This window comes from Marmota monax, unplaced genomic scaffold, assembly GCF_021218885.2.
Source record: "Marmota monax isolate L192 unplaced genomic scaffold, Marmota_monax_Labrador192_F-V1.1 WCK01_AAM20220418_F8-fsc00128, whole genome shotgun sequence".
NCBI lineage: Eukaryota > Metazoa > Chordata > Mammalia > Rodentia > Sciuridae > Marmota > Marmota monax.
The window spans coordinates 1,100,142-1,113,083 of NW_026693452.1; the positions used below are offsets into that span (position 1 = coordinate 1,100,142).

At 38.2% G+C, this 12,942-nt stretch overlaps 1 protein-coding gene across 5 annotated transcripts in view; it reads right to left on the reverse strand.

The window, feature by feature from the left end:
• Aff1 (ALF transcription elongation factor 1) overlaps positions 1-12,942 on the reverse strand; it is a 187,595-nt gene that overhangs the window by 46,083 nt on the left and 128,570 nt on the right. For 4 of the 5 annotated variants that reach the window (XM_046457603.2, XM_058583403.1, XM_046457605.2 and 1 more), the window contains 3 exons: positions 8,682-8,726; positions 3,754-3,840; positions 2,680-2,716 (listed from right to left, as the gene is read on the reverse strand). In XM_046457603.2, the coding sequence (XP_046313559.1) occupies positions 2,680-2,716; positions 3,754-3,840; positions 8,682-8,726 (169 nt within the window). The remainder of the gene's footprint in view (positions 1-2,679; positions 2,717-3,753; positions 3,841-8,681; positions 8,727-12,942) is intronic. The other variant, XM_046457604.2, reaches the window with a different exon arrangement.

Genomic DNA, 12,942 nt, shown 5'->3' on the forward strand with positions numbered 1-12,942 from the left:
GTCAATAGTCACTCTATTGATATTAACCACCCAAGAAAAATTAAAAGAAAGAATAAAATGGATTGTGTACTAAGGTCAGGTGGGATGCTCACAGAACGACCACAGGAGACCTTCAGGCAGAAGGGGTGAACATATGTAAAGAAGTGGGAGGAGTTAAAACGATCCAGATTTGCAAATGGTAAGGCTGAGTATAGAATCTGTGGTGGACAGCACTAGAAGACAGGCAAGAGTCAGATTTCAGAGCTCTCTGCATGCCAGGATGGGGAGTCGTAGCTTTATTACTTGGGCAACAAGATGCCATCAATGATCTAAACAGGGATATGACACAGCTGTGCCTCAGAATGAGTAATCCTGTAGCGCTACCTGGTAAAGCTAGAAGGGAGAAGGAAGTGTCCAGTGTGGAGGAACAAACCAGTTGGAAGGTAGCTGTTATTTGTCTAGACATGAGGTAACAGGAAGCAGAAACAGAACTGAAGTGGAAAAGAAAAATGGGTTCCTTTTAGTCAGGGGTGAGTGATTCTTCCCAAGGATGCCTTAGAGAGACCCTTCTATATTTGCACTTAATCACTTCATCCTCCGGGTGGCAGCAGCTCTTATGTGGTATTTTCAAATTGTCTTCCCTTCTGACTAGACAGCTTGGATCAGGAATACAAATCAGAGTGATGAAAATCACTCTTCAGGCCATTCACCTGGACTCCCACATAGTCACCCTGATTGGAATTCATGCATCACAGGTTCTAGGCAGCCTTAAGCAGCCATGTTTGCAAACACAGTTATAAACAGTGGGACAAACATAAACTTCCTATATTGTTCCTCCTTACCATGTACCAATACCATAAGATCATTGTTGAAGAAACCTGGATTCAATCTAGGCTTCCTTTAAGAAATATAATATGTATATTCTACTCTTCATTTTAATACACACCTCATCCCCTCTTCATCCAATAAACAAGATACCATTTTTCCAGACCACAGAGGCCACATTCTCAAAAAGATAAACAAACCCCCAGAATACCAAGAGGCAAAGTGGGAAACCCCATGAAAGATCTGGCACAAGCAGCTGGTGAGTCAATACCTAGAGGAGACCCTTCAGTGCCTGCCAACCTCTCATCAGAATTACAAGGGATCAGCCCATACCACTGCACTGACTGAAAAGGTGATTCATCCCTGATCAAGAAAGTGCTTACAAGTATCTTCAAACAACTCAATGGATTTAAGGTTCTTTCTAAAGCAAGACTCAGCAAGCACACAGGCCATGAGCAACCAACCCAGTAGGGGGCATATAATGTGCATGAGCAGTCCTAGCAGATGGAGGGGAAGCAAGAGGTAAAGAGGCACATAGCAACCCTATGCACAGTTGGGTTGGCATTCCACCTTCAGACCTATGCCATTGCACTGGGCATCTATCCTTAGAGTGGCTGCCAAAATGCTGAGAAAAAAAGACTTCCCAATTTTCCCAAGCAGCCATAAAGTTTAGCTAATTTTACCTTGCTACTTATACAATAATACTGAGGTAAGAGTCAGCTTTATTTCCCCACATTTGGGGGAAATTTTATAAGTTCTTTTGTGAGATCTTATTCCATATCTCTAGAGCAGAGAACAACAATCCTTTCATATGAAAGTCAGATAATAAATATAGTATTTTAGGTGCTATGCCTTGTAGAATAATTAAGTGGGAAGGGATATGGCCCAATAAAACTTTGTTTACAAAAAATAACTACAGGGCAGATCTGACTCACAAGCTTAGTTTGTTCATTCTTGTTCAGAGGAAGGTTATTCTGTTTCTTGCTTTTCTAATCTTTTTTTTTCCCCCTCCTCATATCCTTGCAACTCAAACAATAAAATCATCAAGGAAAAAGATATAAGTGCCAGAAAAGAAAGAGACAAGGAGACGTGAAGAAAGAATCGCCACTGTAGACATCCATGAGTTCCCTTCCTTCAACAGGCACACCCGTCTCCTATACCCCACATGTGGCCCCTTGGTCCTCTGAAGACCAGCACCCCACCCCGTTAGCAACAACCACATCCTGCAGCCCGTTGTCTTCACCTGTGCAAGTGTCTTACTGCCTTTACAATATTCTGATGAACTAAAGGACTGCAAATATCCTAGTCATCTTTGTAAGGCTAGACATGCCTTGTGTATGCTCAGGACACCAAGAATTTGATCTGAGGGGTTACTGTTGACAAAAAAACCTGGACTAGTTAGCTTCCTTCTTTTTCCTACTGAGTTATCAAGTATTTACAATCCATAAAAAAAGACCAAGAAAAAAATTTCATGACCAAAAGACACACAAGGGATAGAAAAGTTAGTTATATGCTACTAACTCTTACAAAAATCTCTTATGTTAAAAACAAGAATCACACAAAATATCCTAGCCTATTCTTGAATACAATTCCTGAGTTACAATACTTTGAGCATCATGTTCAAGACAATTATCATGTGTCCTATAATACCAAATTATATTTGTTTAGTATTTTACTATAACATCTTCGTTAACTCTTTGCAACAATCTAAAATTCCACCTAAAGCCCAGCTTAATGTTTGCTCTCCTTTCATATTCTTTCCATATAGGAAGGCCTTATTTCTGCTGGGGTATATGTTACTAATGGTTTTATATTAAATGAACAAAATTATGTCCTGTTCTCCAACACAGTAAACAATTTCACACATTTACTTACTTTGGTTTTGGGTTGCAGAACTGATATGCTGAGAATCCTAAAAACAAAACAAAACACTACTTATTAAAATATTAAGGTTGCTTATAAATCTAAGAATAAAACCATACAGATTTCAAAACTGAAAAGATAGTCAACTTTCAAATATTTGGAAAAATGCAAATAATAGTGCAGAGGATACCCATACTACCCACCACATATAATTAATATTTCACTATAACCCCTACAGCTATCCATCCCTCTCCTTAATCAATCTTATTTTTTATGCATAGGTTGCAAACACTGATTAATCTGTTTTATATAAAATAGCTCCTAATGCTTTTCTTTCCTAGAGTTCATTTTTCTTTTGACATTGAGCAAAGATATTTTTACAGAGCTTAGAGCTTTATTTTAAAAGCAGTAATAATGAATCATCTTTTTTTATAAAGAATCATCATAAATAGGTAATATCTAACTTGTGGTAAATTTGGGTTTGTGTACATAATAAATTCTTTTGAAAAAAGTACCACAGGAAGGAACAGCTGTAAATACATGCATAGTAGGCTGGGAAGAACACAGTTCTGAAGGTGCTACAGCTACAGCTGGGAGGTCATTCACATGTAGAAGCCCAAATCAGGAAAGATGGCTGTGTATAATACACTGTTCAAATACTATAATGGAAAAATGTGAGCCGGCATGAGTGTAGCTGATCATATTAAACATTTAAGAAAATTTAGGAAGTATGAGACATGTAAGATGTGTTCACGTATTTATATCTCTAAGTCTGAACTAGGAATCAGATTGTCTACTCAACTTCCCATCTCCATAGGAAGAGAATGTATTGAAAAGTCCAAAGTGCTAGATAAGCTGTATACATAAGCCATAAAGCCCTATGCAAATATAAGATGTTCCTCCTAACATAAGTTGGAGGATAAAGTGTTTGAGAGCATAAGGAAGCACTGCAGGGCCAGATACACTGTGATTTTTAACCTAATCTCTAAAGACTTCAACAAATAATACTTCAGAGACATGCCTTGCAGCAATACCTCGCACTTTTCACTGGTGTGGACACCATGCCTGTGTACTTTAAGGAATTACCTTTGTAGGGAAAGGAAACTTGGATGGCTCAGCTGTACTAGGCGTATGTATTGCTGTCAAAGGAGGAGGCCATGAATGGGTCATTTCCTGGAAAGTTTGGAAAGGGAAGAAACGGCAAGTTACAAATAGAACATTCATTTCTACATAAGTTAAATTTTAACTTAATACACAGTGGATTTATGGTAAGTGAAAAGTACATTTGGAGAGGGGAGCGGGTACTGGGGATGGAACCCAGAGGTGTTTTACCACTGAGCTACATCCCTAGACTTTTTTTTACTTTGAAACAGAGTCTCACTAAGTTGCTTAGGGCCTCACTACCGTGCTGAGACTGGCCTCGAACTTGCGATCTTCCTGCCTCAGCCTCTTGAGTTGCTGATATTGCAAAATGTGTACCACCACACCCTGCTGAAAAGTACAATCTTGAAAAAGTCATTTACTTTTTTGAAAACCATTTGAAGTGGTTATGTGGAAAAGCTGAAGAACTCCAACTTATAAAACTGAAAAAAATCAACTTTGAAAAACAAGTATGTAGATGAATGGAATCAATCCTTTGAATATTGTAATGCACACAAACTGTAACAGGTGCTGGCAGAGTTTATGTAACAGTGAGGATGTTAACAGCAGACTGTGCTGGGCAAACATCTCCACTCTGCTTTCTTTCTCCCTCAACTTCTTTACTGCATTTCCTGGAATTACTGAAGTTCAAAGGAAGAACTTTCCTGTTTGACTTAAGCAAACAAGTAATTCAGGGCACTTGATCCACTTAGAGTTTTAGTGGATTTGACCCTTCCCCGATACACACTATAGCACATAAGAACTTTTTGGAGAAAAGGGCCTTTAAAAATCACCTTCATTTTCCATTAAGAAAAGTGTAATTTTTTTTCTCTTGAATTTCTTGGATGAAGGCAAGATTTCTAAAGCTTACAAACCAATATATTTATATTGACATAAATTTTCCTAGGCATGTTTGTGAACTTGATTTTGCTTTGCTAACAAACTGGTGGAAAACAGTTATGTCAGATAAAGGGCATGTCTAATCACAAACATACATGTGTGAGCATGTGCACACACACACTTTTTGAAAGGGCTAAAATGGCATTGGAGATGATTAATTCAAACTCCAGCATTCTACAGATGAGAAAACTGAGGTCCAAAATGATTGGGCCAAAACCTCATAGGAAAGCTGAAGGCTGCAGAGCACAGTTTGTAGGCCTCTCTTTCTTACCACATATGTTGCAATTGCTGGACAAACTAGCTTAACAATCAACAGGCAACTCTCCACCAGCAAGCTGGTGAGCCAGGGGAGCTGTGGTATCTAATTATGCATCATAACACTCCATTCTTTTCAAATGCTAGCTAACTTCTCTATTTGCACTGATATGCCATCTGATCTTTGCCACAATGGGAGGTGGAGTTTTAGAAAGTACTTTCACCTTCTGCACTTCTTTCCCTGCCTTTCCCCACCACCACTCTGGGTTGCTGATAGCCCCAGGACAGACTAGAGAGACCTTGTGCAGTGATGAGCAGCATAACTCATGCTGGCTCTGAATAATTTTTGTGGAAAGTGAAATCATGCTCTTATCTGCTGACTGGCCATCTGCTTTGTTCAGTACACAACAGGCGTTCTGTACTAAAACATACTGGAAAGAGTAACAGCTCTGCAGCCAGGGACCTCAAATGGAATTGTAACTCTAACCCAAATCTGCCGTGTCAGCCTGGCAAAGTTGCCTGAATTCTGGGCTCCAGTTCCCAGTAAAGGGTGGACTAGAACTACTTATTTTTTAAAGTATAATAAGGACAGTTTAACTACAGTGCTTGGATACATGACATACAGAAGGCAGTTAATCAATGGAAAGCATTACAACTTTAATTAAAAGTCCAGTTTTAAAAGAATTTCAATATTGCACCAAGGAGAGATACCTACTGTTTTATTCGTTTGGCAATAGTTTAGGGCATGGAATCACTATAATGCTATAATACAAAACCATGTAATGATTAGTTGAGGAGACATCTGAAAGCATCACCCTCATGTTTTATAAGAGTTTCTTTAGAATCCTGATGTTATCTATGACTTTTAGTCACCAATTATTCCCCAACAATATCCATTGTTGCTCTCAATGCCTAAGGCTGTCCCAGCTATTAAATCAGGCAGTTGGAAAGTACATAAATTCTTTCAGACCCTAAGTGGTTCCCTGGTAGTCTGAAAGAATTTATATACTTCCCTAAATGCCTAACTTGCCAAAGGGACTTAGGCATGAGGAGAATTGGGGCCATTACTAGGGAGAGGAAGCTGTCCAGAAAGAACCATGAGACTGAGACTTTGTTCCCTACTTAGTAACAACTTATCACAAAGACTGAGCCAAGGCAGGAGGCACCTTCAAGGCTCAAAGCTGCATCTCTTCTCCTTGCTATTTACTCTCACACTGTCTCGTTCTAGTTGTTCCTCTCATACACCAACTTCTCCCATCCCAAGGCTTCCCCTCCCCCTCAAGGCCACTGTTTGTTGGCCTCTCATATCTCTCACAAGCCCATCACTGTATTATATGTTTTCCTTTCTCACCATGCCTCCAGGAGATCAAGGACTCCATTTGCTTCACTGTGGCATCCCAGTGCCTACAAGAGTATCTGGAGGTTTCACAGATATTTGTTGAATGAATGATAAATAATAATGCTACCATGCATTATGCCAGCCTCACTGGCATGTTGAGCAGATGTGGAGACCAAACTACTCTAAGTAGAAAGCAACAGCATTTTCCATATACCTGCTGAGGGCACGCTGTCCTTTCTGGCCATAGCACACGGACCATCTCCTGGTTACTAGCAGTCTGTCTGCTATCTGCCTACCCTATCAACTTGTAGAAGTGACAGGCCACTTCCCCTTCATTAGAATACTTCCACTCTAAATGTTGCCCTCAGAGAACCAAACAACATCTTCTGTGCTTGATCTTTGCTGTTAACGAAGTATTTGCTGCCTCTAGCACCCATCAGAAAGATCTGCGATTGGATTCCTGACAATCTTAATAAATTGCTGGTACAAGATAAGAATAGGAAGCTTGAGGCAGGGCATAATGTCTGTTCTGCATCACAGAGAGCTGGTGTGGATCCTAGAAATCATCTGCTGGTCATGAGTCTTCATTGTACCATGAGGAAACTAAAACCCAGCTAGATGTAGGACTTCAATGAGGTCGCAGACATAGGAGGGGGAACAAACTCACAGCCTCCCCTGTGAAAATTTTGGTCCATACCTTCTCAGACCTGGCATCATGTTATTTGCTTTCTCCACTTACAATTTCCAAATGAACACACATACCTTCACTTGAATAAACCACTTACTCTCAAGTGCTTCCAGCTAGGCAAGAACTCATTAAAGTGATGTTGGATAAAAGGGGAGGGAGAGTAGATGGGTTTATTAAATTAAAAATACTTGTCTAATGCTATAGTTCCTAAAGAAAGGATGTGATCTGTCTCCCATTAAAGAAACATCAAAATCTAAAAGAAGCACAGAAACATTTAAATATGCAGATGATAAACCTGTATAGTTGCAGCTGCTTTTTATACTTCAGTCATTTATTCTTTTTATGACTCACTATAGGAAAGAATTTCAGAAAAAGGGGAGGGAATAGATGATACAAAAACCTGATCAAAGGTAATTTGCTTAATAATCTTACGTGTTGATTGTCAAAATTTTCTAATCCTTAGCAGCTCAAAGTGGATTACTTAAGAGGTAAAAAACTAACTATATAAGAAGGGACAAAAGATTGTAAAACAAAAGTGATAGAAGTGTTTTCCAATGATCTATTTCACGGGTGACAAAGTAACTAATAATCAATATGTTTATTTGCTGGCTGCAGTCACCACCATCAATTAATAACTTTACAATGAAAAATTAAAGAGATTGGATAGATTTATATTGAGGGGACAATGAATATTAGAGATTAAAATAGGCAAATATGTCATATCTGTCTTCTAATTTGAAAAAAATTAGAAACTTTATAATAAATGATAAAGAATTTTTATGTCATTTTTACTGATACTTAGAAACCATAAAAGATATACACAAAACTGTTACTACAATTTAACTATATTTGAGTGCTAAAATTCATCTCTAGATTTTCTAGAAATTAAAGTCAAAATAGGAAACATGATAGTTTATGTAGCTCTTCTCAGATAAAAAGAAAGCATGTCAGTTCAAGAAGGATATTTTTTTTCCTAGAGTTGAATTCTAGAAAGAATTTGTCATGCTTGTACAAGGAAACCTGAACAAGTGGATAATTTATTCAAAGACTCATTTGTAGAAGCAGCACAAATGTTTGGAACAGTCTCAATAAATGAGCAAAAAAATTAAAATTAAAAAACCTCTAAGGTAAAACTAAAGATGTTTGTTTATTTCCCCTTTTTTTGTTTGTTTTGGGGAGTGGAGGGCCTTTAAAATTTCAATGACTCATTCAAAAAAAGGCAGGAGAGGGGCTGGGGATATAACTCAGTTGGTAGCGTGCTTGCCTTGCATGTACAAGGCCCTGGGGTTCCATCCCTAGCACCACCACCACAACAAAAAAGGCCAGACATACCAGGTGTCACTAGACCCCAAGATATACAGATTCCACACTGTTTGATCCCTGCTGCCTCCCAGGTGACATCAACCCAGGGGTTTCCTCTCTATGACCTGATCTTCATGGATAACCAGAAAAATGTGAACACTACCATAAAACTCTGGCCCCAATACCCTGCAGTTTGTAAACGTCATTTTAATTAATAAAATCTGTTAGAGAATTCCTAAGTCTCCCTTTCTTACTCTTCTGGTTTATTTGGCTGTTGGAGGCATAAAGGGGAAAAACCTGTTAAAAGAGGGTTGGAAATGGTAGCTGTCCATTAAAGCAATACATGTTTGCTTGCTTATATGTCTCTTCAAATGACAAAAATCAGCTCACCTTTAGAATTTCTTCAACACAATGGACTTCATTGGAGTACGTCTGCTAAAAGTGAAAAGAAGGAAAAGATGAGTAAACAAACAACATCTAGGAGTGATGATAATGATTGACACTGGTGTCCACAGCAGCGCTCAAAGGCTAGCTCACCTCCAGGTCCACATTTCACTAGGAACTTTGCATTCTGGATGAATAAGACCAAAGAGATTCATCTAGCTTGATCTTAGGGAAATGCACAAGGAAACAGTGAGCAGAGACCTTGGCAGACAACTTTCCCTCAAGTCAAAAGTTAATCAATGGAAAAATTGTGTATTAAAGAAATAGTACCTAAGTACTTTTAGATGTATAACACATACAGCAGAAATGGAGACAAAATGATTAAAACAGGTAACTCCAGCTCCAGTTAAATGAATACAAAAATGGCAATCATCTGAACTCCTTAGTAGTTCAATTGAGAATACCCCTTTATTGCCACGCACAGTGGTACACACCTGTAATCGCAGCAACCCAGGAGGCTGAGGTAAAAGGACTGCAACTTTGAGGCCAGCCTCAGCAACTTAATGAGACCCTATCGCAAAATAAGAACTTTTAGGACTGAGATGTAGTTCAGGGGTAAAACAGCCCTGGGTGCAACACACAGCACCCAAAAAATTAAAATAAAATAAAATAACAACTCTTTATTAGTATTGTTTTTTTAATATCCTAACCTACCAAAATTTATTTTAAAATTAAAAATGTCTCTCACCCTAGTCAACATTATCACCTTACACACACACACACACACACACACACACACACACACACACACACACGTGTGCATACAAAAATTTCCCAGCAAGTAAACGTATGTATAGGGAGAGGAAAAGACAATACAAAAAGCAACATTCACACTGTCCTGAAGTCGAAATTTAATGGACATGTCAAATTCAACTGCAATTTGATTTGCTTAGGTGTGTGTTTTAAACATTTAAGTTTCCTGGAAATAGCTTTATTCAAATTTTCATACTCTGTTATTGTTGAGGTAGGGCTACGAAGTTTGGGGGTATAACAAAAAGAATTGAGGGTATTCCTAAAACCTGCACCCACTCAGACATTCTGCATGTGAACAACTAGATCTGCTTTTTGGTTTTCAGAACCATTAAAAGATATCTAACAACTGGACCCAACATTACTGCTCTGTTTTAGCAAAGGTAGAGAAATGAGTGCTGTTTTCATCCAAGGGTAAAACACAATATACTGTGGTTTTAATGTATTATTAGAAAAAAAAAAATACGTATTGAGATAACTTGACAGAGTATATGATTACATTAACTCTGGACAAAGAGTCCCCTCATTCTACCTATCACTGGAATGAAAATGGTAATCCAATTATAATATGTGCAATCAATGAAAATAATGAGTATACTGAATAGAGGCAAAAATAAGATAAAAATTTATCCACTGTTTCCAAAAGAATGAATGAGAAAGCTATACCTTCAAGACAATGAAAGAACTTTTTATCTGATCTTCCTAATAACTCAACTTTTAACCAAGACTTCATATCACCAAAGATACACTTTAAAAAACACTTATTCTTGGGCTGGGGATGTGGCTCAAGCGGTAGCGCGCTCGCCTGGCATGCGTGCGGCCCGGGGTTCGATCCTCAGCACCACATACAAACAAAGATGTTGTGTCTGCCAAAAACTAAAAAATAAATATTAAAATTCTCTCTCTCTCTCTTAAAAACAAACAAACAAAAAAACACTTATTCCATAGGATGAATCAGGACTGAGGAAATTTTCCTAGAGCTTATCTACAGATAAGCAACATTGACCTTATACAGATACTCATAAAGAGCCTCCATTAACTCATTAAAAATTCTAAATAAGGTCTTGGGTTCAAGTTAGTTGGTTAAATTACTATGAATTTTCCTAGGAGTCCCATTATGGGAGTAGAGGTGTTTCAAAGTGGAGCAAGAGTTCTATTTCAGCCACATAAGGCAGTATCATATTTTAAAAAGTCCCAGCCAGAGGAATAGACGAACTCTAGATAGGGCAAAGGGGTGGGAGGGAAAGGGAGGGGGCATGGGGTTAGAAATGATGGTAGAATGTGATGGACATCATTATCCAAACTACATGTATGAAGACACAAATGGTGTGAATATACTTTGTATACAAGCAGAGATATAAAGAATTATGCTCTATATATGTAATATGAATTATAATATATTCCATTGTCATATATAACAAATCAGAAAAAAAAATAATTTTTTTTTAAAAAGTCCCAGCCAGATGTGATGGCACACACCTGTGATCCCAGCTATTTGGGAGGTGGGAGGATAACCCATTCAAGACCAGCCTGATTAACTTAGAAAAAACCTGAGTCAAAATAAATTTTTGAAAGGTCTGTAGCTCAGAGTGCTTGCCTAGCATAAAGTGAGGTCCTGAATTCAATCTGCAGTACTGAAAAACAAACCACAATAACAACCAAAAAAAAAAAAAAAAACCCTAAGGATTCCTGTCTATAATGCAAATAATTGAAAATGATCAAATGCCCAACAACAGGAGTCCAGCTAAAATACATGCCTGCATATAACAATTATGTTATGCAGACTTAGTATGAGCTTTTATGGAAAGGTGCTCAAGATAATATACTTTAAACTTTTTTCCTTAGAAATAATTTTGTTTAGGAAAAACTGCTAAAATGCTAACAGGAATTCGACAAGCTCTTTGCCCAGATTCCCAAATATTAACATTTATTTTTTTCTCTACCCATCTTCACACCCACATACACTGAGCCCTCTCTGAGATTAAGTTAGTTACGACCCCTTTACTCTTAAATACTTCTATGCTCATCAAGCCACTTTTTAAGCCTGTAGTTAAAAGAGGGCAGTTACAAGACAAGTCTGTACAGTATGAGTCCATTTTACCTTCCATGTGTCTGAGATTCACATCTCCATTTTTCTCCCCATCCAAATTAGAGGCAGTCAAACTACAGAATAGGTCTTTCAAGTGTGACTACAAAGAAAGATCTATAAGAACAAACTGTCTCTTTTAAGAACAACTTGGTACTTCCAAGTTGGCCACTGGAAGGAGACGTCCCAAGAGGGAAGGGGAGGTTGTTGGAATAACCATGGCATGCTAATCCCATTCTTAAAATCCACATTCCTCATAAGGTCTTTATCTCAATACTGTCACTCCTACAAAGCAGAACCAGGCTCTCCCTTTAACACTGTGACCAAAGAATAAAAAATATAATTGGTCCTGCCAAGTCTCTCTGCAACACAGCTGAATTCAAGAGATGATTTATTTAAAGAAAGCAACAACAAACATCTATAACAGCTGTATGGATCAGGAAACTCTAGTTAGCAGGTCCTTTCTGTCTAGTTCTCCCGCCATGGTATAGACACCAACTCTATTATGACCACAAATTTCACTGCTGTCTCCCACCCTCCAATCTAGGTGGGAGATATGTAGGCCAGGTGGGCTCTCCCCTCTGCCTGTTTGTGGTCACTTCACATATCAGGTTTCCTGTATAGAGACTAACTGCCCAGCAGAGATCTCACTTCCCCTATGGGGTATGGCCTTAACACAGGAACCATAATTCTTCTCAATTTTTAAAAATTATATTCATTCATTAATTCATTTATACTGGCAATTGAACCCTGGGGTACTTTATCAGCAAGATACATCCCCAGTCCTAAAAGTTTTTATTTTGAGATAGGGGCTCATTAAGTGGCTGAGGGTCTCGTGGAGCAGTTATTTACTGAATGCATATTGCATTAAACTCTGTACGTAAATTAATTCTTCAATCCAGTTATAAAGTCAATTATTAGCTTAGCAGGGAGGAGAGCTACGACACTAAATGTGCCCATCAACTGTAAGATACATCCCTATTATAGAAGCTTTAGAATGAAATAAAAATGTCTCAGGAATGCTGTAAAAGGCTCAATTTAATTCTCAGATGAACCTTTGTGATACATATTATCTCAGTTTTTAAAACAAGGAGATTGGAATTGCAAGTCTAAGGTTACACAAAAGTTCTGAAGTGGCTAAGCCTTATCCCATCAAACTGACTTTCCAAAAAGCTCAACATTTGTGCAGGAGACTAACATATCAGTTTCTTAGGAGGTGGTGTGATTCCAGTCCTCCTATGCTTGACCAAAGCCCTATTTCAAAGAGCAACATCTTTCATCTGTTCCTTCAAAGAAGCATTTTGGTATTCACATTTGACTACCTGTTACCCCCACAAGTGCTTCAGACCAGAAAACGCAGAAAGCTCGCCT